The sequence below is a fragment of the Chlorocebus sabaeus genome, chromosome 11, assembly GCF_047675955.1.
Source record: "Chlorocebus sabaeus isolate Y175 chromosome 11, mChlSab1.0.hap1, whole genome shotgun sequence".
Taxonomy (NCBI): domain Eukaryota; kingdom Metazoa; phylum Chordata; class Mammalia; order Primates; family Cercopithecidae; genus Chlorocebus; species Chlorocebus sabaeus.
The window spans coordinates 52,846,695-52,874,029 of NC_132914.1; the positions used below are offsets into that span (position 1 = coordinate 52,846,695).

General features: G+C 37.4%; 1 protein-coding gene across 1 annotated transcript; it reads left to right on the top strand.

Annotated features, from left to right (window-relative positions):
- Positions 1-16,333: 16,333 nt before the first annotated feature.
- On the top strand, positions 16,334-17,345 carry LOC119620700 (olfactory receptor 6C6-like). Its single transcript, XM_037988503.2, has one exon. The coding sequence runs from the start codon at positions 16,389-16,391 to the stop codon at positions 17,343-17,345; it is 957 nt and encodes a 318-aa protein (XP_037844431.2). The 5' UTR covers positions 16,334-16,388.
- Positions 17,346-27,335: the final 9,990 nt, after the last annotated feature.

A 27,335-nucleotide genomic window follows, 5' to 3' on the forward strand; every position in this document is an offset into this window, starting at 1 on the left:
CTTTACATGATATGATTTGGTTGTGTCCTCACCCAAATCTCATCTTCAATGGTAGTTCCCATAATCCTCATGTGTCATAGGCGGGACCAGGTGGAGATAATTGAATCATGAGGGCAGATTTCCCCGATCTGTTCTCACAATTTATCACATTTTATAAAGGGTTTCCCTTATAGTTATCACATTTTATAAGGGGTTTCCCTCTTCACTGGGCACTCATTCTCTCTCCTGCTGCCCTGTGAAGAGATATCTTCCACCATGATTGTAAGTTTCCTGGGGCCTCCCCAGCAATATGTAACTGTGAATCAATTAAATCTCTTTCCTTTTTAAGTTACCAAGTCCTGGGTATTTCTTAATAGCAGCATAAGAGGATGGACTAATACAACTTCTCTGTGAAAACTTTTCTGATTCATCCAGACAATATTAATAACTCCATTCTTTATACATCCTTCACAATCAGATTTTGTCATGTTAAGGACTAAATTTGGCTTTCAGTATCCTAGTTAACATGTTATGAATCTCAATATGACATTCTACTCTATTTAATTACTTAGCACTGCTGTAACTTCCAGTTGCTCATGCCAAAAACATAGGCATTATCTTTATTATTATTTTTATCTCACCACCTGTTTACTATTCATCAGCAATTCCTGTCTCGCCTTTACATCTTAAAACATTTTGAACCTGTCCATTTATTTTTATCTCCACCAACATCATCCCAATTCAATATGCTCTCCTCTCCATAAGCTAGTGTCCTGAACTTCTAATTGAGCTTCAGCTTCTTGCTATTTTTCCACTACTATACGTTATTCAGAAAGAGAGAGATTTTCACTGAGCATATGTCAGACAATCCTCCCCTTAAAATCCTCCAGAACCCTCCTATAACACTGAAACATCCAAATGTCTTCAGTTTATCTTACAAATTATACAAAATTGTTTTCTTATCCCTCTGTCCATTGTCCTTTAGGGAACCCCTCTGGTCTTCCTTTGGCTTCGTGCCCATGACAAGATTTTCTCTGCTTTAATGATTTTGCACTAAGTATGCCCTCTTCTAATGTAAAATATTCCTTTCCTTTAAAAATAAGTTCTCACACACCCCAAAACAATGGCTACTCAGATAAAAATAAGAATACAGGCTAAGCATTCCTAATTTAAAAATTCAAAATTCAAAATGCCTTAATATCTAAGATTTTTTGAGCACTAACATGATGTCACAGTGGAAAATTCCACATCTAACTTTATGTTGGATTGCAGTCAAAATGCAGGTGGATTGCAGTCAAAATGCACACGGTTTATTATGGCTCCAGAGGAAAAAAAAATCTTTCTAGCCTCCTGTAACTGTTATATAATTTTTCCCACACACCCGGATTTCCCCACATAAGCATACTCACAAAGGGTAATAAAATGGCACATGCACAGGCTGGATGTGTTGTAGCAGGTTCCCCACGTGCCCCACATGGGACCAAGACCTATGTGCATTACTCACCGTGTGTTTTTTAAAACTCTTTCCTCTGTGGTGTAAAGATATTGATGAAAATTTCAAAAAGGCCTGTATATACCCCTAGGACTTTCAGTGATTAAGAAAGGGAAGTATTTATGTTCATCTATAGCACAGAAAGTGAAGCAGTTGGAGAAACTGGAGAGTGTTAGTGTGAGCCATCTTACAGAAGAGTATGGTGTTGGAATGACCTCTTTATATGACCTAAACAAACAAAAAGAGAAATTGTTGAAGTTCTATGCTGAAAGTGATGAACAGAATTTTTTAAAAAAGAATAACACTGCATAAGGTACAAATGAAGATCTCAATCATGTTTTGAGAGAGTGGGCCCATTAGTGTCACAGGAACACATGCCACTTAATGGTATGCTAATCATGAACCAATCAAAGGTACATCATGATAAGTTAAAAATTGAAGGCAACTGTGAATATTCAACAGGCTGGTTGCAGAAATTTCAGAAAAATATGCGGCATTAAGTTTTTAAAGATTTGTGGTGATAAATCTTTAAACAGATAAGCATCTGTTGAATACGAAGCAGCAGAGAAGTTCATTGACAAGTTTGCCAAGGTGATCACTGATAAAAATCTCCTGCCAGCATAAGTCTATAATGCTAATGAAATATTATTGGTTTGACATTATTACCCCACAAAAACACTGACTACAGCTGATGAGACAGTCCCTGTGGGAATTATGGATGCCAAGGACAGACTAACTGTGCTGGGATGTGCTGCAGACAGTAAGTGTAAACTTGCTGTGTTGGGCAACATTGTCTACTGTTTTCAAAGAGCGAATTTCTTACAAGTCCATTATTATGCTAACAAAAATGTATGGATCAACAGGGTTACCTTTTCTGACTGGTTTCACAAACCTTTGTACCAGTGGGTATTGCTAACTGCAAGGAAGCTGGACTGAATGATGACTACAAGATTTTGTTATTTCTTGACCACTGTTCTGCTTATCCTCCACCTAAAATTTCTGTCAAAATAATGTTCATTCCACATAAATGTCTCCCAAATATGACCCTTTTGATTCAACAATGTGGCCAGGATATCCTTGGATCAATAAAGAGTAAATATAAAAATGCTTTCCTCAACAGCATACTAGCAGCAATGAACATAGGAGTGGGTGTGGAAGGTTTCCAAAAGGAGTTTAGCATAAAGGATACCATATATTCTGTTGCCAACACTTGGAACATGGTGACTAAAGGCACAGTTGTGCATGCTTGGACAATCTCTGGCCTGTGACTATGTTCAGTGATGATGATGAATAAGGTGATAACTGTGAAGCATACCATATGTCAAGTGAAAACAAATGTCAGACCTCCATACATATGTGGAGTATACACCTTCAGAATCCATTAGTAAGCTGGAAGAAATGGATATTGAAAAGTTTTTAACACTGATAGTGTGGCTCTGATTGTTCGTTCATTGACTGATGGTGAAATAGCCAAAATGATTCTGAATCAAGATGATTTTGACAACAGTGACAATGAAGATGACATTGTTACCCTGCAGAAAAAGTATCTATAGATGACATGGTGAAAATGTATGATGAGCTTATTGAAAGACTAGAGCAGTTTCCATTCATAACAGAACAAGAAGTCATGCCAGTTTATAGAATCAAAGAGAGATTTCTAAGATAAAAATGATAGTTAATGAGACAGATGACTGTGAAAGAAACATTTAAAAAAAATCATCTAGTAAAATGCTTCCTCATCTATAGAAGACCCCCTGCCTGGTCCCTTAACTGCTTCTGATGTTTCTTCTCACCTAAAAAGTAAAATACAGTGTACATTAACCTTTGAATCAAAACAGCATTTTAGGTGAAGACTGAAAGCCTGCTATTGTTGTTGCTTTTAACAGCTGATACTGGCATTCTAGTGATGCTACTATGATGCATGCTGCCAAGTTACCCTGAACACATCATTTTCAACTGTATTAAAGGTATTAATTTTTTTCTGTTAAGTACTTTTGTGTGAATAAGTGTAAGAAAATAATTGCACCTATATGCAACATTTATATGCACCAATGTAGCACATAAATTTAGAGCCAGAAATGATGGTGATGCCAATAAGCACAGAGTGTCCACACGTTGGCTGAGACAGTGATATGCTTTCTGATGGTTCAATGTACACAAGCTATGTTTCATGCACAAAATTATTAAAACTATTGCATAAAATTAACTTTAGGCTATGTACATGAGGTATATATGACATAGATGAATGAATTTCATGTTTAGACTTGGGTCCCATCCCCAGGATATCTCACTATATACATGCAAGTATTCCAAAATCTGAAAAGAAATCTAAAATTTAAAATACTACTGGCCACAAGCATTTTGTGTAAGAGATATTCAATCCATAATAATAATAACAATAATAATTAATTTTAATTAGTATAGCTAACACAATTTTTGTCTCTCATCCTCCCTTTGCTCCAGTAAAAACTTCACCAAGTAAAGAAATTTATTTTACACTCTGTCTTTCCCTCTTTCCTTTTTTAGAGTTTCTTAGGAATTAATAGAAAAATAATTAGGGAAAGTCAAACCCAGACATTTTTTTCTCCTCTGAAAATGCTACTTCAAATGAAATAAAAGCAATAAAATTTATAAATCAACAAGAAAAAAGAGTGGTAGAAGAGATAAAATAAAAACTTGGAAGCTGAAGTAGGTGATAAGGGAATTATCAGAGAAACAAAAGGAGAAACTAAACCAGTAGAGAAATCCTAGAAGTAAGCAGATTTCCAAGGTCAAACACACATGAAAGGGCCACAAGGAAAATTATTTCTAATGAAGGCTTGAAAACTTGTATATAAATGAATTAGTTAGAATTTTTTCCATCTGAGAAATAACTTTTGCTCTTGCCAGCAACTGTTCCTTACTCATTCCAGCACAATGCTGGAGGGACTCTGAAATCAGACAGAAATGTCACAGTTTAGAGATGGTGTGGAGGAGGAGGTGCTTTACTAAAACCTGCAGAATTAAGTGGAAGGATATGTACTGAATGATGAGAATCCCAGATTCTTCTGCCACTCAGATCCAGAACATTAGCAGGCAATCGGCTGTTTACTTTAAAGGCTGAAATGTAGAAGATTTATTTCTGGAGAAACTTAGCAATCAGAAACAAAATACTATAGAAAAACTGGATAACCCTGAAGTACAACACTCTAACTGATGAGCATTTTCAATATACACAGAGATTCAGAGAGTATTTCCCCGCCTCACACTTAAATATAGACCAGAATTTGAGAAAATTTATAACACCAAAATAGAGACCAAAATACATAAATGAAAAAGGAAATTTAAGAAATATCAATAGAAGACAGGGAGTAGAAAGAATGGCTCTTCGAAAACCAGTAATAGTTTCAGAAATATGAGAACCTAAATCACCTTCATGAAATAAGAATAAAGGGGCATAAAAATAACACAGAGAAGTATTAAGAGAACTTTTGAAAACTGTGTATTTATTAGGTAAAAATTTAATAAACAGTTATGAATATAAAGGTGAAAAATTTTATAAACTAGAACAAGAATTTTTAAAAGACTAAAAAAGAAGAAAAATAGAGTTATCCAGGGAGTTCAGCACCTGAAAACTAAAAATTTCAGCATCTGTGAACAGAGAAAATAGAAGGTAACACCCTCAAAATAATATAAGAAAATTTAAATTAGGATTATCTAAAATAAAGGAAAAAAAAAAGAAATCCCATTTTAGCTAATGCAATAATAGAAAATAAAATAAAAGGTATAGTGATCAGAAAGGAAGCTATATAACTGTATATTTTGTCAGATGACATGATTGCCCATGTAGACAAAAGAATCAACAAAAAATCTCTTCGAACTAAGTGATTACAGCAAGTTTACAAGCTACAAGATTAATACACAAAAGTCAATCATTTTACTATATACCAGCAATAAACATTTAGAATTTGAAGTAGTTCAACCATTGTGGAAGACAATGTGGTGATTCCTCAAGGATCTAGAACTAGAAATACCATTTGACCCAGCCATCCCATTACTGGGGATATACTAAAAGGATTGTAAGTCATGCTGCTATAAAGACACATGCACATGTATGTTTATTGCGGCACTATTCACAATAGCAAAGACTTGGAATCAACCCAAATGTCCATCAGTGACAGACTGGATTAAGAAAATGTGGCACATATACACCATGGAATACTATGCAGCCATAAAAAAGGATGAGTTCGTGTCCTTTGTAGGGACATGGATGCAGCTGGAAACCATCATTCTCAGCAAACTATTGCAAGAACAGAAAACCAAATACTGCATGTTCTCACTCATAGGTGGGAATTGAACAATGAGATCACTTGGATACAGGAAGGGGAACATCACACACCGGGTCCTATTGTGGGGAGTGGGGAGGGAGGAGGAATGGCATTGGGAGTTATACCTGATGTAAATGACGAGTTGATGGGTGCTGACGAGTTGATGGGTGCAGCACACCAACATGGCACATGTATACATATGTAACAAACCTGCACATTGTGCACATGTACCCTAGAACTTAAAGTATAATAAAAGAAACCCCACAAAATCCATTTACATTAGTACTCCCCAAAATGAAATAGTTAAGTATAAATGTAGCAAAATATGCCCAAGAAGTATATGAGAAAAATTATAAAACTCCATTGAAAGAAATCAAAGAACTAAATAAAGAGAGAGAACTTCCATGTTAATGGATTGAAAGACTCACTACTGTCAAGATGTCCGTTTTTCCCAACTTTATCTATAGATTGAATGCATTTACCATCAAAATTCCAGCAAGTTATCTTGTAGATGACAAACTAACTTTAAAGTTTATATGGAGTGCCAGTAGACCCAGAATAATCAACTGACAAATTGAAGGATAAGAAAAAGGTTTGAGGATTGGCACCACCTGACTTCAAGACTTGCTGCAAAGATACAGTAATCAAGACAGTATAGTACTAGTGAAGGAATAGACAAATAGATCAATGGGATACAATATAGAAATAGATCCACATAAATATAGTTAACTGATCTTTGGCAAAGGAGAAAAGGCAATACAATAAAGAAATTTATAGCCTTTTCAACAAATTATGCTGTGTCTTAGTCTTTTCGGGCTATTATAACAAAATACCATAAACTGGGTGGTTTAAAAACAGCAGAGTTTATTTCTCACAATTCTGGAATGTTGGAGGCCCAAGATCAAGGTGCCAGTAGATTTGATGTCTGGTAAGGGCTCACTTCCTCATGAAAAGCCACTTTCTCACTGTTGCGTTTTGTGGTGGAAGAGGCAGATGAGCTCTCTAGAGTCTGTTTTATAAGGGCACTAACCTCATTCATGAGAGTGCTGCCCTTACTCATGACCTAGTCACCTTTCAAAAGGCCCCACATCCCAATATCATCACCTTAGGGATTACTATTTTACAGTATGAATTTGGGGTAAGACAAACACTCAGATTATAGCATTCTAAAGAATAAACTGGGCTCACATGCACATTACACTCTTCACAAAAGAATAACTCAAAATGTATCACAGACCTATATGTAAATGCAAAACAACAAAACACTTTGACAATAACATAGGAGAAAATCTAGATGACCTTGGGTATGGCAATGACTTTTTAGATATGACACCAAAGACACATCTATGAAAGAAAGAATTGATAAGCTGGACTTTATTAAAATTAAAGTTTCTTCTCTGCGAGATACACAGTCAAGAGAGTGAAAGCAAAGTTTCAGACTGGGAGAAAATATTTCCAAAATACATTTCCAATAAAAGACTGTTACCCAAAATATACAAAGAACACTTAAAAACAAAAATAAAGAAATCAACAACCTGATTACAAAATGAGCTAAAGGCCTGAACAGACTTCTCACCAGAGAAGATATACAGATGGTAAAAAAAGCATATGAAAAGATGCTCAAAATTGTACGTAATAAGGGATATGCAAATTAAAACAACAGTGAAATGTCACTACACACATATTAGAATGACCAAATTTCAAAATACTGATAACACCAAATGTTGAAAAGAATAAAACACAACCGAAACCTTCATTTATTGCCAATGGGAATGCAAAATGGTACAGTCACTTTGGAAGACAGTCTGGTGGTTTTCTACAAAACTAAACATTCTCTTATTATTATACGATTCAGCAGCAATCGTGTCACTTGATGTTTACACAAAAAAAGCTGAGAACTTATGTCCACACCAAACCTGCATGCAATATTTATAGACATTGTTTTATAATTGCCAAAACTTTGAAACAACCAAGATGTCTTTCAGTAGGTTTATGGATAAAGAAACTGTCATACATCTAGACCACAAAATACTATTCATCACTGAAAAGAGGTAAGCTATAAAGCCATGAAAAGATATAGAGAAAACTTAAATGCATATGACTAAGAAAGAAATCAATCCGAAAGAGCTACATACTATATGATTCCAGCGATATGACATTCTGGAAAAGACAAAATTATGGATATAATAAAAAGAGCGGTGCAGGGAGGGAAAGATGAATAGGTAGGTGGAAGACAGAGGATTTTAGCACAGTGAAACTACTCCATATAATACTATTATAGTGAATACATGTCATACATTTGTCCACACCAATAGAATGTACAACACCAAGAGTGAACCCTAATATAACTATGGACTTTTGGGTAATAACAATGTGTCAAGAAGGTTCATCGATTGTAATAAATGTTCCACTTTGGTGAGGATAATGATAATGGGGGAGGTTATAAATGTGTGGGGGCAGAATATATGTGAGATATATGTGAGACGGAGATATATGCTCCATCCTCTAAATTTTGCTGTGAACTTAAAACAGCTCTAAAAATAAAGACTTTAAAGATACAATACAATAAACATTTTCCTCTCAATTTTCAATATGATGAAATATATTTTGGCACATCATTGCATATTCCATTACACTAAATTGATAGAAAAATCCTTTGGTAGTGAGAAGAGAACATCATGATTGGAAGTACTTATAGTTTGGGAGAGTTGTTTTTATTTTACATTATGTACTTTATTTTTAAAAATTTTATTCAAGTTATCCATGTAAATAATGCAAAATATTTAATAATATTTATTATGACAAACAGCTGTGATTCTTTTACCTTTTCTTAGAAAATTTTTGGCCGATTCTTTTGGCGTATATCTCTATAGTTTTAGTTAATGTTCACGTATTAGTTATTCCTAAGTTTTTAGTGCAGGTATGATTTCTTGCCTTCATGCTACAGAGGTTGAAGATGTGGCTCTCATTAACCTATTTCTCACCTCCCAGCATGTGTGCACCTTTTTTATCTGCCCCATCATAGGTTACTTTTTAAAATATATATTTATGCAGTTTGCCATCATGTTTATTTATAAGTCCCTCTAGCCATCTCAGTGAAGAAATTGCTTTCGAGAAGAATTTTACTGCTTTCTTGAAAGATTACCTAAAATTGCGATACAATTCTAGTCAGAGACAGAAAGGACGTTTCAAAAAATAATGCCCCCAAGTTTTCTAATTTGATAAAATACATGAAACAACACATTCTGAAAGTTCAACAGACCACAAAGATAAATCTGAGATCCACAGAGACACACGATAATCAAACTGTCAAAAGCCAAAGACAAAAAGAGAATCTTGAAAGCAGCAAGAGAGAAGTAAGGCACACAGAAGACATCCTCAATAAGATTAATAGCTGATTTATCATCAGAAACCATGGCAGCCACAAGTTAGTGGGATGATGTATTTAAAGAGCTAAGGTAAAAAAAACAAGTAAATCTATCAACCAAGAGTTCTATATCTGGCAAAAAATCTTCCAAAAATCAATGAAAAATTAAGATATTCCCAGATAAACAAAAACTGAGGGAGTTTTTTGCTAGTGGACATGCCTTACAAAAACTACTAAAGGTAGTGTTTTGGGTTGAAATAACAGGATACTCATAAGCAACTCGAAACCATATAAAGAAATAAAGAACACTGATAAAGGTAACTACATTGGTAAATACAAAAGTCAGTATTATTGTATTTTTGATTTTAAACTCTACCTTTCTCTACATGATTTAAAAGACAAATATACAAAAAAAAGTAGTTATAAATCTGTGTTACTGGGTTTCCAATATATAAAGCTGTGATTTGTAACAACAGTATAAGAGAGAGAAATTGGAGCTGTATAGAAGTATATTTTTGTATACAATTGAAACTAGCATTGTATAAATTCAAAATATATTGTTATAAATTTAGGATATTAATCATAATCCCCAGGGTCAGCATTAAGTAAATAAATGAAAACATAACAGGATAGAAAATGAGAAAGAAATAAAAATATACTACAGAAAATCAATTGAACACAAATAGAGAAGTAACAAAAGAACAGAGAAACAAAAAATTAAAACACATGGAAAAACAATAGCACAATGTCAGAGATTATCCCTTCTTTTTATTTATTTATTTATTTATTTATTTATTTATTATTATTATACTTTAAGTTCTAGGGTACATGTGCATAACGTGCAGGTTTGTTACATATGTATACTTGTGCCATGTTGGTGTGCTGCACCCATCAACTCGTCAGCACCCATCAACTTGTCATTTACATCAGGTATAACACCCAATGCAATCCCTCCCCACTACCCCCTCCCCATAATAGGCCCCGGTGTGTGATGTTCCCCTTCCCGAGTCCAAGTGATCTCGTTGTTCAGTTCCCACCTATGAGTGAGCACATGCGGTGTTTGGTTTTCTATTCTTGTGATAGTTTGCTGAGAATGATGGTTTCCAGCTGCATCCATGTCCCTACAAAGGACACAAACTCATCCTTTTTTATGGCTGCATAGTATTCCACGGTATATATGTGCCACATTTTCTTAATCCAGTCTGTCACTGATGGACATTTGGGTTGATTCCAAGTCTTTACTATTGTGAATAGTGCCGCAATAAACATACGTGTGCATGTGTCTTTATAGCAGCATGATTTATAATCCTTTGGGTATATACCCAGTAATGGGATAGCTGAGTCATATGCTACATCTAGTTCTAGATCCTTGAGGAATCGCCACTGTTTTCCATAATGGTTGAACTAGCTTACAATCCTACCAACAGCGTAAAAGTGTTCCTATTTCTCCACATCCTCTCCAGCACCTGTTGTTTCCTGACTTTTTAATGATTGCCATTCTAACTGGTGTGAGATGGTATCTCATTGTGGTTTTGATTTGCATTTCTCTGATGGCCAGTGATAATGAGCATTTTTTCATGTGTCTGTTGGCTGTATGAATGTCTTCTTTTGAAAAATGTCTGTTCATATCCTTTGCCCACTTTTTGATGGGGTTGTCTGTTTTTTTCTTGTAAATTTGTTTGAGTTCTTGGTAGGTTCTGGATATTAGTCCTTTGTCAGATGAGTAGATTGCAAAAATTTTCTCCCATTCTGTAGATTGCTTGTTCACTCTGATGGTAGTTTCTTTTGCTGTGCAGAAGCTCTTTCATTTAATGAGATTCAATTTGTAAATTTTGGCTTTTGCTGCCATTGCTTTTGGTGTTTTAGACATGAAGTATTTGCCCATGCCTATGTCCTGAATGGCACTACCTAGGTTTTCCTCTAGGGTTTCTATGGTATTAGGTCTAACATTTAAGTCTCTGATCCATCTTGAATTAATTTTCATATAAGGAGTAAGGAAAGGATCCAGTTTCAGCTTTCTACTTCTGGCTAGCCAATTTTCCCAGCACCATTTATTAAATAGGGAATCCTTCCCCCATTTCTTGTTTTTCTCAGGTTTGTCAAAGATCAGATGGCTGTAGATGTGTGGTATTATTTCTGAGGACTCTGTTCTGTTCCATTGGTCTATATCTCTGTTTTGGTACCAGTACCATGCTGTTTTGGTTACTGTAGCCTTGTAGTATAGTTTGAAGTCAGGTAGCGTGATGCCTCCAGCTTTGTTCTTTTGACGTAGGATTGTCTTGGAGATGCCGGCTCTTTTTTGGTTCCATATGAACTTTAAAGCAGTTTTTTCCAATTCTGCGAAGAAACTCATTGGTAGCTTGATGGGGATGGCATTGAATCTATAAATTACCTTGGGCAGTATGGCCATTTTCACGATATTGATTCTTCCTATCCATGAGCATGGTATGTTCTTCCATTTGTTTGTGTCCTCTTTTATTTCACTGAGCAGTGGTTTGTAGTTCTCCTTGAAGAGGTCCTTTACATCCCTTGTAAGTTGGATTCCTAGGTATTTTATTCTCTTTGAAGCAGTTGTGAATGGAAGTTCATTCCTGATTTGGCTCTCTGTTTGTCTGTTACTGGTGTATAAGAATGCTTGTGATTTTTGCACATTAATTTTGTATCCTGAGACTTTGCTGAAGTTGCTCATCAGCTTAAGGAGATTTTGGGCTGAGATAATGGGGTTTTCTAAATATACAATCATGTCATCTGCAAACAGGGACAATTTGACTTCTTCTTTTCCTAACTGAATCCCCTTGATTTCTTTCTCTTGCCTGATTGCCCTAGCCAGAACTTCCAACACTATGTTGAATAGGAGTGGTGAGAGAGGGCATCCCTGTCTTGTGCCAGTTTTCAAAGGGAATTTTTCCAGTTTTTGCCCATTCAGTATGATATTGGCTGTGGGTTTGTCATAAATAGCTCTTATTATTTTGAGGTACGTTCCATCAATACCGAATTTATTGAGCGTTTTTAGCATGAAGGGCTGTTGAATTTTGTCAAAAGCCTTTTCTGCATCTATTGAGATAATCATGTGGTTCTTGTCTTTGGTTCTGTTTATATGCTGGATTATGTTTATTGATTTGCATATGTTGAACCAGCCTTGCATACCAGGGATGAAGCCCACTTGAACATGGTGGATAAGCTTTTTGACGTGCTGTTGGATCCAGTTTGCCAGTATTTTATTGAGGATTTTTGCATCGATGTTCATCAGGGATATTGGTCTAAAATTCTCTTTTTTTGTTGTGTCTCTGCCAGGCTTTGGTATCAGGTGTTGGCCTCATAAAATGAGTTAGGGAGGATTCCCTCTTTTCTATTGATTGGAATAGTTTCAGAAGGAATGGTACCAGCTCCTCCTTGTACCTCTGGTAGAATTCAGCTGTGAATCCATCTGGTCCTGGACTTTTTTTGGTTGGTAGGCTATTAATTATTGCCTCAATTTCAGAGCCTGCTATTGGTCTATTCAGGGATTCAACTTCTTCCTGGTTTAGTCTTGGAAGAGTGTACGTTTCCAGGAAATTATCCATTTCTTCTAGATTTTCTAGTTTATTTGCGTAGAGGTGTTTATAGTATTCTCTGATGGTAGTTTGTATTTCTGTGGGGTTGGTGGTGATATCCCCTTTATCATTTTTTATTGCATCTATTTGATTCTTCTCTCTTTTCTTCTTTATTAGTCTTGCTAGCGGTCTGTCAATTTTGATGATCTTTTCAAAAAACCAGCTCCTGGATTCATTGATTTTTTTGGAGGGTTTTTTTGTGTCTCTATCTCCTTTGGTTCTGCTCTGATCTTAGTTATTTCTTGCCTTCTGCTAGCTTTCGAATATGTTTGCTCTTGCTTCTCTAGTTCTTTTAATTGTGATGTTTGAGTGTCAATTTTGGATCTTTCCAGCTTTCTCTTGTGGGCATTTAGTGCTATAAATTTCCCTCTACACACTGCTTTAAATGTGTCCCAGAGTTTCTGGTATGTTGTATCTTTGTTCTCATTGGTTTCAAAGGACATCTTTATTTCTGCCTTCATTTCGTTATGTACCCAGTAGTCATTCAGGAGCAGGTTGTTCAGTTTCCATGTAGTTGAGCAGTTTTGATTGAGTTTCTTAGTCCTGAGTTCTAATTTGATTGCACTGTGGTCTGAGAGACAGTTTGTTATAATTTCTGTTCTTGTACATTTGCTGGGGAGTGCTTTACTTCCAATTATGTGGTCAATTTTGAATAAGTGTGATGTGGTGCTGAGAAGAATGTATATTCTGTTGATTTGGGGTGGAGAGTTCTATAGATGTCTATTAGGTCTGCTTTCTGCAGAGATGAGTTTAATTCCTGGATATCCTTGTTAACTTTCTGTCTTGTTGATCTGTCTAATGTTGACAGTGGAGTGTTGAAGTCTCCCATTATTATTGTATGGGAGTCTAAGTCTCTTTGTAAGTCTCTAAGGACTCGCTTTATGAATCTGGGTGCTCCTGTATTGGGTGCATATATATTTAGGATAGTTAGCTCTTCCTGTTGAATTGATCCCTTTACCATTATGTAATGGCCTTCTTTGTCTCTTTTGATCTTTGATGGTTTAAAGTCTGTTTTATCAGAGACTAGGATTGCAACCCCTGCTTTTTTTTGTTCTCCATTTGCTTGGTAGATCTTCCTCCATCCCTTTATTTTGAGCCTATGTATGTCTCTGCATGTGAGATGGGTCTCCTGAATACAGCAGACTGATGGGTCTTGACTCTTTATCCAGTTAGCCAGTCTGTGTCTTTTAATTGGGGCATTTAGTCCATTTACATTTAAAGTTAATATTGTTATGTGTGAACTTGATCCTGCCATTATGATATTAACTGGTTATTTTGCTAGTTAGTTGATGCAGTTTCTTCCTAGCCTCGATGGTCTTCACATTTTGGCATGTTTTTGCAATGGCTGGTACCGGTTGTTCCTTTCCATCTTTAGTGCTTCCTTCAAGGTCTCTTGTAAGGCAGGCCTGGTGGTGACAAAATCTCTAAGCATTTGCTTATCTGTAAAGGATTTTATTTCTCCTTCACTTATGAAACTTAGTTTGGCTGGATATGAAATTCTGGGTTGAAAATTCTTTTCTTTAAGAATGTTGAATATTGGTCCCCACTCTCTTCTGGCTTGTAGAGTTTCTGCCGATAGATCTGCTGTTAGTCTGATGGGCTTCCCTTTGTGGGTAACCCGATCTTTCTCTCTGGCTGCCCTTAAGATTTTTTCCTTCATTTCAACTTTGGTGAATCTGGCAATTATGTGTCTTGGAGTTGCTCTTCTCGAGGAGTATCTTTGTGGCGTTCTCTGTATTTCCTGGATTTGAATGTTGGCCTGCCCTACTAGGTTGGGGAAGTTCTCCTGAATGATATCCTGAAGAGTGTTTTCCTATTTGGTTCCATTTTCCCCCTCACTTTCAGGCACCCCAATCAGACATAGATTTGGTCTTTTTACATAATCCCATACTTCTTGCAGGCTTTGTTCATTTCTTTTTCTTCTTTTTTCTTTTGGTTTTTCTTCTCGCTTCATTTCATTCATTTGATCCTCAATCACTGATACTCTTTCTTCCAGTTGATCTAGTCGGTTACTGAAGCTTGTGCATTTGTCACGTATTTCTCGTGTCATGGTTTTCATCTCTGCCATTTCGTTTATGACCTTCTCTGCATTAATTACTCTAGCTATGAATTCTTCCACTCTTTTTTCAAGATTTTTAGTTTCTTTGCTGGGTACGTAATTCCTCCTTTAGCTCTGAGAAGTTTGATGGACTGAAGCCTTCTTCTCTCATCTCGTCAAAGTCATTCTCCATCCAGCTTTGATCCATTGCTGGCGATGAACTGCGCTCCTTTGCAGGGGGAGATGTGCTCTTATTTTTTGAATTTCCTGTTTTTCTCCCCTGCTTTTTCCCCATCTTTGTGGTTTTATCTGCCTCTGGTCTTTGATGATGGTGACGTTCTGATGGGGTTTTGGTGTAGGTGTCCTTCCTGTTTGATAGTTTTCCTTCTAACAGTCAGGACCCTCAAATGTAGGTCTGTTGGAGATTGCCTGAGGTCCACTCCAGACCCTGTTTGCCTGGGTATCAGCAGCAGAGGCTGCAGAAGATAGAATATTGCTGAACAGCAAGTGTACCTGTCTGATTCTTACTTTGGATGCTTCCTCTCAGGAGTGTACTCCACCCTGTGAGGTGTGGGGTGTCAGACTGCCCCTAGTGGGGGATGTCTCCCAGTTAGGCTACTCAGGGGTCAGGGACCCACTTGAGCAGGCAGTCTGTCCCTTCTCTGATCTCAACCTCCATGTTGAGAGATCCACTGCTCTCTTCAAAGCTGTCAGACAGAGTTGTTTGCGTCTGCAGAGGTTTCTGCTGCTTTTGTTGTTGTTGTTGTTGTTTAGCTGTGCCCTGTCCCCAGAGGTGGAGTCTACAGAGACAGGCAGGTTTCCTTGAGCTGCTGTGAGCTCCACCCAGTTCGAGCTTCCCAGTGGGTTTGTTTACCTACTTAAGCCTCAGCAATGGCGGGTGCCCCGCCCCCAGCCTCGCTGCTGCCTTGCGGTTAGATCGCAGACTGCTGTGCTAGCAATGAGGGAGGCTCCGTGGGCATGGGACCCTCCCGGCCAGGTGTGGGGTATAATCTCCTGGTGTGCCCGTTTGCTGCTTAAAGTGCAATATTGGGGTGGGAGTTACCCAATTTTCCAGGTGTTGTGTGTCTCAGTTCCCCTGGCTAGGAAAAGGGATTCCCATCCTCCTTGCGCTTCCCAGGTGAGGTGATGCCTCGCCCTGCTTCAGGTCTTGCTGGTCGGGCTGCAGCAGCTGACCAGCACCGATTGTCTGGCACTCCCTAGTGAGATGACCCCAGTACCTCAGTTGAAAATGCAGAAATCACCAATCTTCTGTGTCACTCACGATGGGAGTTGGAGACTGGAGCTCTTCCTATTCGGCCATCTTGCTCCGCCCTCGAAACTTATTTCAAATGAGTGAAAAGTTTTCAGTAATGTGGCAGGTAGGACTTATTTAACTCTGGACAAGAGAAGAATCTTTTAACATTCTTATAAACATGACTGATGAATTGGTGGATGGGTTCATTTTTATGAAATCTAAGTTGACTTGTGAAAATATTTGCACGTGGGTAACTTTCTAAATATGAAACTTTCCAGGGCTAAGAATGAAGTAATGTATTTTCTTACTTGTGATATTAGTTTTTATTTTCTGCAGATTTCACAGGACAAAAGAAAAATGAAGAACCAATCAATGGAGATAGTGTTCACTCTGCTTGGACTGACAAATGACCCTCTACTACAGACTGTGATTTTTCTGTTTCTATTTTGTAATTATATCCTGAGCCTGATGGGAAACTTAACCATCATTCCCCTCACCCTGCTGGATCCACGGCTCAAGACTCCAATGTATTTCTTCCTCCAAAATTTCTCCTTCTTAGAAATTTCATTCACAACTGTTTGCATTCCACAATTCTTGACAAGCATTCTGACTGGAGACAAGACAATTTCCTACAATGCTTGTGCAACTCGATTATTCTTCTTCCTTTTATTAGGAGTTACTGAGTTTTACCTCCTGGCTGCCATGTCCTATGACTGCTACATTGCCATCTGCAAGCCACTGCATTATCCAATCATTATGAGCAGCAAAGTGTGCTACCAACTTCTATTCATCTCTTGGGTAACTGGATTCCTAATCATCTTTCCCCCTTTGGTCTTGGGACTCAAGCTGGATTTCTGTGCTTCCAAAACTATTGATCACTTCTTATGTGACACTTCTCCTATTCTACAGATTTCTTGCACAGATACATGTTTTATAGAATTAATGGCTTTTATTTTAGCTGTGCTGACACTCATCATCACGTTGTTGTTAGTGATCTTCTCCTACACATACATCATCAAAACCATTCTAAAATTCCCTTCTGTTCAGCAACAAACCAAGGCTTTATCCACTTGTTCTTCACACATGATTGTTGTCTCTATTACTTGTGGGAGTTGTATCTTTATGTATGTGAAACCATCAGCAAAAGAAAGGGTGACTTTAACTAAAGGAGTAGTTGTGCTCAATACCTCTGTTGCCCCTTTACTCAACTCCTTCATTTATACTCTAAGGAACCAGCAGGTGAAAGAAGCTCTCAAGGATATGCTTCAAAGATTTTGTTATTTTCGAAACAAGACAAAATTTGGATATAAATAATATACTGTTGGAACATGAATGGGAAAATTGAATGCAGTCTTCAACAAATTACCTTAGTTCAGAGTTATTCCATTTCTCTGCTTGAATAATATCGTATTAGGTTTACTGCATCTCTGTGTTCTCTGCAGCTCTCTGTGTTGTTCTTTCTGAGTAGATCTTCCTACTCTCTAGTGATAAACTACCTTCTTCAATCTAAAATATTAAATTTCCTCTACGCCTAGAAATAGCTCTTCCATAAATAATAGTTTTATATACTGAATGTTTTGTACCCGTGAACATCGCTAGATATACTGAGACAATTACTTCAACATGTGTGTTAATTGCTAAGCATCATATCTGCTCTTAAGTATCTTGCATTCCTAAAACAGTCAAAAACACAGAATCTGATAATTATTATGTTATGTAATTCATGTTGTGATAAAATCGAGGTAGAAAACCTGATTAATTTTAAAGATCAAAGTAGCCACCCAAGAAATCATTTCTTTTGATGGACCCTGAAAGATGAAGAAAAAAATTAAAGGTTCCAGGATGCTGTAACCAGAGTATAAAATAGGCAAATAAATTAGTCTATTGTAGAAGATCCACCTGGAGAGTTACAATGATTAAGAATATTAAGAATATGATATTTGTAAACATTTTTGGTTGTTTTGGGGTTTAAAAATAATTTAACTTGGCCAGGCATGGTGGCTCATGCCTGTAATCCCTGCACTTTGGGAGGCTGAGGTGGGTGGATCTTCTGAGGTCAGGAGTTTGAGACTAGCCTAACACGGTGAAACTTTGTCTCTACTAAAAAGGACAAAACTTAGCCGGGTGTTGTGGCATACACCTGTAATCCCAGCTACTCAGTGGCTGAAGCAGGAAAATCACTTGAACTAGTCATTCTCCATCTCCCACCTCTAACCCCATCTGTCACTGGATTGAGGTATTCACTGGTGTTCTTTCAGTCACTATAGACTTGTTTTGTCTTTTCTGGAATTTCTTTATATATTTTATATAAAATATATATGTATATTTAAGACAATGTCTCAGAGGCTGGAGTGGAGTGGCATAATCATGGGTCACTACAGCCTCAAACTCCTGAGCTCAAGCAATCCACCCGCCTCAACGTCCCAAGTAGCTGGGACTACAGGTGCACACCACCACACACAGCTAATTTTTTAATTTTTGTAGAGATGAGGTCTTGCTGTTTCCCAGGTTGGTCTTAAATTCCTGAGCTCAAGCAATCCTCCTGCCTCTGCCTCTCAAAGTGTTGGCATTATAAGCATGAACCATGGTACCCAGCCTGGAATTTCTTATTAAAGAGGGCATACTGTGTGAACTTTATGTATGTCTGCTTTTGCTCAGCATAGTATTTTTTGAGTTTCATTCATGCTATTGCATGCATTCATAGTTCATTCCTTTTTGTTGATAGAATTTCGCAGAATATCTAGTGTCCTTATGTGACAGCCAGCATTCTCTCCTTTATCCCATACTTTGGTATTTTTATTCTCTGAGGAATATCTTCACATAACTGAACCATTTAGTTTGATCAGTGTGAAAACTGATTACATTCTATACTCTGAATTGCCAATCCCTGAAGGCCTCTATCCTCCTATAATGTCTTTTAGAAATAAGCTGATCCAACAAATGGGAGTTAGTTGGAAGGAATTTTTTGCCCTATATCTTGGTGACTCTACTTCTCAATCCTAGCCTCTGAGGCAGTGGAGCTTCAAAAATTGTCTCTAAAGGAAAAGAAAACGGATACACATGGAGGATCTCAGTTCCTCATTTTGTTGCTCATTTTAGTGGCCCATTTCAACCTAAATTAACTTGTACTCTTTTTTATGCAGCAGGCTCCAAGACTCAACCTTGTTTTGAAGAGTGGAAGGGAAGCAAAAGTCTGAGAACCAGAGATGAAGGTTGAGGAAACTAGAACTAGAGATTTCAGCTCAAGGCCCTACAGAGAATGATTCAGGAAAGCTCAGTGGGAAATGGCAGTGACTTTCAGTAATTTCTGGGAGAGTTCTAACCAATAGCCTTAGCAGTAAAGCATGTAGTTCTCAAACACTTAAGAAGTTAGTATGGATCTCACCTTGCTCTCCAGTTTGACTATAAATACCTCTGGAAAATAATGACCTCTGCTTCTCTTACAACTTCCAAATTTCGAGCAAAGTACTTTCACTGAAAAACTTTAAGATAGAACTATACCGATGAGGGGATTCTGGAAAATGGCCTCCCAGTGTCTTCTCTGCATTTATAGAACAATTAAAAATGTCAAATATGAGAATACTGGACAACCATAAAAAAAGAATTAAATCATGTGTTTTGCAGCCACGTGGATGCAGCTGCAGGCCATTATCCTAAATAAATTAATGCAGAAACAGAAAACCGAATACTGCATATTCTCACTTACAAGTGGGAGGTAAACACTGGGTACACATGGACATAAAGATGGCAGCAATAGCCACTGGGGACTACTAGAGAGGGAAAGGGGAGTGATGGTTAAAAAATGACCTATCAAATACTATGCTCACTACCTGGGTGATGGGATCATTTGTAGCCCAAACCTCAGCAACGTGCAATTTACTCATGTAACAGACCTGCACATATACCCCTTAAACCTAAAATAAAAGTTGAAAAAAAAGTCATATGTAGGGGTCACACCCAAGATGGCCGAATAGGAACAGCTCCAGCCTCCAGCTCCCAGCGTGAGTGACACAGAAGACAGGTGATTTCTGCATTTTCAACTGAGGTACCAGGTTCATCTCACTGGGGTGTGTCATGTCGGACAGTTGGCACTGGTCAGCTGGTGCAGCCCGACTAGTGAGAGCTGAAGCAGGGTGAGGCATCGCCTCACCTGGGAAGCCCAAGAGGGAAGGGAATTCCTTTTCCTAGCCAAAGGAAATTGAGACACGCAGCACCTGGAAAATCGGGAAACTCCCACCCTAATCTTGCACTTTACCAAGGGTCTTAGCAAACAGCACACCAGGAGATTATATCCCACACCTGACCCAGAGGGTCCTACGCCCACGGAGCCTCCCTCATTGCTAGCACAGCAGTCTGAGATCTAACTGCAAGGCGGCAGCAAGGCTGGGGGAGGGGTGCCCACAATTGCTGAGGCTTAAGTGGGTAAACAAAGTCCCCCAGAAGCTCGAATTGGGTGGAGCCCACCAGAGCCTTCACCTCCCGGATTCAAGTGATTCTCATGACTCAGCCTCCCAAGTAGCTGGTTGTCTTTCAACTAGTAAATTCTATCCGAGCATTTGCAAGGTCTAATCTAAATCAAAACTACCTCATGCATCATCAAGGATGGAGAGAGAGAATTACAGATCTGCTATTAATGCTTTCATTCTCAGCAATTTTGATTTTGTACAATGATCATTCCCTTTCAAAACCGATAATGTGTTATATGAAAAAAGTTATATTTGGAATCATTAGAAACATTACAGCTGAATATTTAATTTTTTCTTAATTTTCAAGGTGCCTATTTGATTCTGTAATTGAAACAGAACTATAAAAATACTTTATTAAATGTCATCTACATGCTTAAGATGTTATCATAGCTATCACTTCATAATTTTCTAGCAATGTATTATTAAAACTGAGTGGTAGAATAAAGGAATTGAACATAAATTAAGATTTGATACAGAAATGTGGTAAACAAGAATAGCTTTCGCCTGCTTTTGTCTATATACAGGAAACCGGAGAATGAATAAAGATGATAATAACATTCCTATGTCAATAAGAAATATAAATCAGTTCTGTTCATACATTTGAATGTTTTAGATATGTGATCATGACAATGATGACAATGGCAAAAAAAGATGAAGATGGTGATGAAAATGAAGATACAATGATGGTCCTGGGGATGAAAGTCTTATACCATTAGCCAATTACATCACCTGAAGAAAGTTATCTGAAATCATGGGGCCTGAGTTTTCTCAGAGATAAATGAATACATGAAAGGATATTTTCATACTGAAAATCAAGTGATACTATAATTTTGTATTATAAAGATACAGTCTAGATTTTCAGAAAGTGGTGATGAGATTTGTATACAGAATAAGAATTAACGCCTAAGCATTAGGCTGTTTCAGAACTTCTGAAGAAAAATAAATCTCATTTCGTTGGGATCAAATCTCTCTCTCTCCCTCTCCCTCTGTGTGTCTCTCACACTGTCTTCCTCTTTCTCTCTCTCCTTATCTCTCCCCACACTGTTTTTATCCAGATGCATGAACATAATAAGATTAAAACTAGTGGGCAAATTGTTTCTCTGGAGGACATCAAAGGATTATCTTAATTCAAAAGCAAAATGCAAAAGTCTGAATTGCTATATACTGTGGAGTAAAATGACCTTCCTTAAAATCATTTACTGTATATATGGTTGGGAGTGAAAATGGAGAATTAAACCCAATCCCTTCCATTCAATTATTCTCACAATCCAAAAGTTTATTAAAATCTCTAATTTCTTTCTTGCAAATGTATTTGACTCTTTACCTGTATTCTAGTCCCACTGTCACATTTATACTCTAAGATTTAAAATTTATAAATAGTTTAAAGTAAAGGCCCCCTCACCTACTCCCTGTTAATAAGACAGCCCATATTCCATATGATTTCCAGGAGTAATCTCCCTAAAAACAAGAGGTTAATGTTAAAATTTTCATCTTAAATACACTTTCAATGACTTCTCTCTAGTTGGAAATGTCAATGAGATTGTAGTCTTTACTTGACATTTAACATGCACGTTATCTACAGTAACCTGGAGTGCTTTCCTTTTTTTTTTTCAGACAGAGTCTTGCTTTGTCACCCAGGCTGGAGTGCAGTGGTGTGATCTTGGCTCACTGCAACCTCCACCTCCCGGGTTCAAGCAGTTCTCTGCCTCAGCCTCCTGAGTAGCTGGGATTACAGGTGCCCGCCACCACACCCAGCTAATTTTTTTGTATTTTTAGTAGAGACGGGGTTTCACCATCTTGGCCATGCTGGTCTTGAATTCCTGACCTCATGATCCACCCGCCTCAGTCTCCCAAATTACTGGGATTACAGGTGTGAGCCACCATGCCCAGCCTCCTGGGGTGCATATTAAACATAGGCCACATTAACTCTATCCCAGAAATATTGACTTCAGAAGCAGTAAAAACGATAACTCAAAATTACATTTACAAAACTCCCTAGGTCAAGCTTGTCCAACTCACCACCCAGGGGCCGTATGAGGCCTTGAATGTGGTCCAACATCAATTTGTAAACTTTCTTAGAACACTGTGAGATGTTTTTGCAATTACTTTAAACTTCATCAGCTATCATGAGTGTTAGTGTGTTTTATGTGTGGCCCAAGACAATTCTTCTTCCACTGTGGCTCAGGAAAGCCAAAACATTGGACACCCTGATCTGGGTGATTCTTGAAAATCAAACCTTTGAAAATTTCTGATATGATAGATTTAAGTCCAAAATACTATCCTGGCAAACAGGGCCCTTTATGCTTTCACCCTTCAACCTCCCCAAACTTATTGTTGACTTTACTTTCATCAGCACACAAAAATATTAGTTGTACCACATTCTTGAATTGTTCAAAAATGTAAGTGCTATCCTTTATTGAGTGGCAAATAGTTCTAATAGCATATATTTAATGAGCAATGAGGTATGGGGTACATTTCTCCCACTCTACATATGGAGAAACTAAGGCATAAAAAGTGTGCATGATCTGCGTAGTGTTCCAGAGTTGTAGAAAAACTTTTACTGAACCTAATTGAATATCCTGAAGCCATTTTCTAAATGTGGTTATCTAATACCGCTGTGTTATTTGCATATATTTATATCTCAGTCATCTTTCCTTATGCATATTTTTAGTCTTAGCATAATTATTACTTTCTCCTGAAAGGCCTCTCTTATCTCCAAAATTCCATGGAAGCCATCCTTTCTGCCCCATAAGTGTTTTTGTAGACCTTTATTACAACACGAATTAGCTGCTATATATCAATACAGTCATGTCCCACATAATAACATTTTGGTCAATGACAGACTGCATGTACAATATGGCCCCATAATATTATAATACCTTATTTTTACTGTACCTTTTCTGTATTTAGACATGTGTAGATGTATAAGTACTTACCATTGTGCTACAATTGCCTACAGTATTTACTACAGTAACATGCTGTACAGGTTTGCAGCCTAGAAACAACGGACTACACTATATGGCGTAGGTGTGTAGTAAGCTGTACCACCTAGGTTCCTGTAAGTACACTTGGATGTTTGTACAACAGAATTGCCTAGCGATACGTTTCTCAGAAGTATCTTCATTGTTAAGTAATGTTTGATCGTATTTTATGTGTTTATGTTCTTTAAACACTGAAAGTTTCTTAAAGGTACTGATTGAACAGTTCACAATGTCTGCAATAACATAGATTAAAATAAATACATGGTGAGCTAGTTATCAAATTACATATGCCAAGTTACATTTATACAAGGCATATTTTATTCGAAGTCATGGTTTCTGGAAACTGATACACCATAAAGATGTATTATTTAAAAGTTGGATTAAAGAATTGAAGAAAGTTATTGTAGCAGTGTGAAACATTTCATGAGAAGGAATATAATGTAAGAGTGGAACTGAGCTATAAAGTTCTTCGAGAGACTATCCTATGTGAGATAACTCTTAAGGTGGGAGAACATGATCAAATAAATGTACCAAACATGTTTTCCAGTTTTTCTACCTTATCAGTTATCAGTTATAGGATAGTCTCTTAAAGAACTTCACGGTTCTCTTAAAGAACTTCACTCTAACTTTCTTCGATTTTTTAATCCAACTTAATTAATTAATTAATTTTTGAGACAGAGTCTCACGCTTGTCACCCAAGCTGGAGTGCAGTGGCGCCATCTGGGCTCAATGCAACCTCCGCCTCCCGAGTTCAAGCGATTCTCCTGCCTCAGCCTCCTATATTCTTTATAACACCTTTGAAAATCCCTGAAGAAATATTACTTTCGATCCTTTCTACATGTAAGAATTCTATTTAGTCCCAGTTTGTATTATTTTTCTGTTATATTAAATGCATCAGTCTACTTCATTATATTGATGCAACAGTATATTAATAAAATAGATTTCAACACTTATTAGTATATAACTATAAAATTAATGTATTAAAACACATTTATAAAGCATGAAAATTCAGTAGCCAAATTTAACTCCCTGAATTACATTTACTGTGCATTTGCCTTAATTTCTGATTTTAGACTAAGTTAAAATTATAGCTTACCTTTTTGGATCTATTATTCATTTCTTTCTGTATGCACAGAAGAGACGCATGCTAACATAATTAGTGACAATTTTACTCATTTTATGACCATATTTTGTTATCCAATAGGCAGATTTATTACCAATGATTTTTGTGGGAGATGCAATGGGTACATATTGTGTTTCTGTAGAGAATTTCCACATTTCCTCAAGTTCATCCTCACTATGAAGATTGAGACTCAGGTATTAATAATTTTAATGGGCATCTATCTTTCATTCCAAATAAGTTAAACTTGGTGAAATTTTGTTATTACAATTGGGATTGCCATCACTCAAAGCCTCAAACAAGATAGACACATATTCTTTGAAATACAATAAAATTAGGAAGTGAAAATTAAAATCAAGGCATTATTTGATGAAAGATAAACAATTCTTGCAAGAAAGAGATATTGTATATTACCAATTGTACATTTATAAAATGCTGCAGTTTTGTTTTTATTTACTACAGACTCAAGGGAATCTATTGAAATAAAACAAAGACAAACTTGTCTCTGGGGGTCAGTGTTACAAAAGCACTAATTATCGGCAATAAAAGGCACCACTCTAGGCTACCTTAGCTGAAGAGAAAGTATCCCAGAGGAGTCCTGTAAGTGATTTAGAAAAATCAAAGAGATATTTAACAGTAACATCAGCAGTTCACTGTCCAGGGCAACATCGGACAATCTTAAACTGGTTTACACATATATCGGAATAAACTACCTACACATAAAAAAACACTAATCTTAAAAATGGTATTCTAAGTGAAAGAAACAGATACAAATGATCTGTAATCATATAAAAGTACTATATGGTTTCATTTATATGATTCTGGGAAAGACTAAACTACGGGAACAGATATTTGATCAGTAGTTCCAGAGGCAGAAAATTAGCTACAGAAGAGATTAGCTACAGAAGTTAAAAAAGGGAACGTTTTAGGATAATGAAAATGTTTTATATCTTGATTGTGAGGGAATTACATGACTATATTTAGCAAAGCACATCAAGTGATGTACCCACAAAAGGTGAACTTTTTCATTAAATTCAACCTCAATCATTAACCATTAAAATTGTTTTGATATTATTTGCCTCTTTTTTTAACAAGCTATTTAGAAGACTACTTGGGTCCACACTGGCCCATAAGATAGATATATTAGATATAGATATAGATATATGGAGAGAGAGAGAAGAGAGTTGATTTTATACATGCTATGTAAATAATGATGCAATGAACATGGGAGTGCAGATATCAATTTGAGATCCTGGTTTCAATTCTTTTGTATGTGTACCTAGAAGTGGGATTGCTGGATCTTATGATAGCTCCATTTTAATGTTTTTCCCCATGACTGCACTGTTTTCCATTCCCAACAACAGTGTGCAAGAGTTCTAATCTCTCCACATTCTCACGAACAATACCATTTATTTTTAAAGGAAAACATTTATTTTAGGTTCCGAGGTACACTTGCAGGTTTGTTATACAGGTAAATCGCATTTCATGGGGCTTTGGTGTACAGATCATTTTGTCACCCAGGTAATAAACACAATACCCAACAGGTAGTTTTTCAATCCTCACCCTCCTCCCACCCTCTACCCTCCAGTAGGCATTGGTGTCTGTTGTTACCTTCTTTGCGTCCATGTGTACTCAATGTTTAGTTCCCACTTATGAGTGAGAACACGAGGTATTTGGTTTTCTGTTTCTGCATTAGTTTGCTTAGGACGGAGGGGGCGGAGCAAGATGGCCGAATAGGAACAGCTCCAGTCTCCAACTCCCAGCACCAGCGACACAGAAGACAGACTCCACCTCTGGGGACAAGGCACAGCTAAACAACAACAACAAAAAAAAGAAAAGGCAGCTGAAACCTCTGCAGACGCAAATGACTATGTCTGACAGCTTTGAAGAGAGCAGTGGATCTCCCAACACGGAGGTTGAGATCTGAGAAGGGACAGATTGCCTGCTCAAGTGGGTCCCTGACCCCTGAGTAGCCTAACTGGGAGACATCCCCTACTAGGGGCAGACCAACACCCTACACCTACACCTCACACGGTGGAGTACTCCCCTGAGAGGAAGCTTCCAAAGCAAGAATCAGACAGGTACACTCGCTGTTCAGCAATATTCTATCTTCTACAGCCTCTGCTGCTGATACCCAGGCAAACAGGGTCTGGAGTGGACCTCAAGCAATCTCCAACAGACCTACAGTTGAGGGTCCTGACTGTTAGAAGGAAAACTAACAAACAGGAAGGACCCCTACACCAAAATCCCATCAGTACCTCACCATCATCAAAGACCAGAGGCAGACAAAACCACAAAGATGGGGAAAAAGCAGGGCAGAAAAGCTGGAAATTCAAAAAATAAGAGCGCATCGCCCCCTCCAAAGGAACGCAGCTCATCGCCAGCAATGGATCAAAGCTGGACGGAGAATGACTTTGACCATATGAGAGAAGGCTCCAGTCCATCAAACTTCTCAGAGCTAAAGGAGGAATAGGTACCCAGCGCAAAGAAACTAAAAATCTTGAAAAAAGAGTTTGCTTAGGACAATGACCTTCAGCTCCACCCATGTTGCTGCAAAGGACATGATCTTGCTCTGTTTTTTATAGTTGTGTAGTGTTTCATGGTGTATATGTACAACATTTTCTTCATCCAGTCTACTGTTGATGGGAGTTTAGGTTGATTCCATGTCTTTGCTATCCTGAATAGTGCTACAATGAGCATACACATGCATATATCTTTATGGTAAAACAATTTGTAT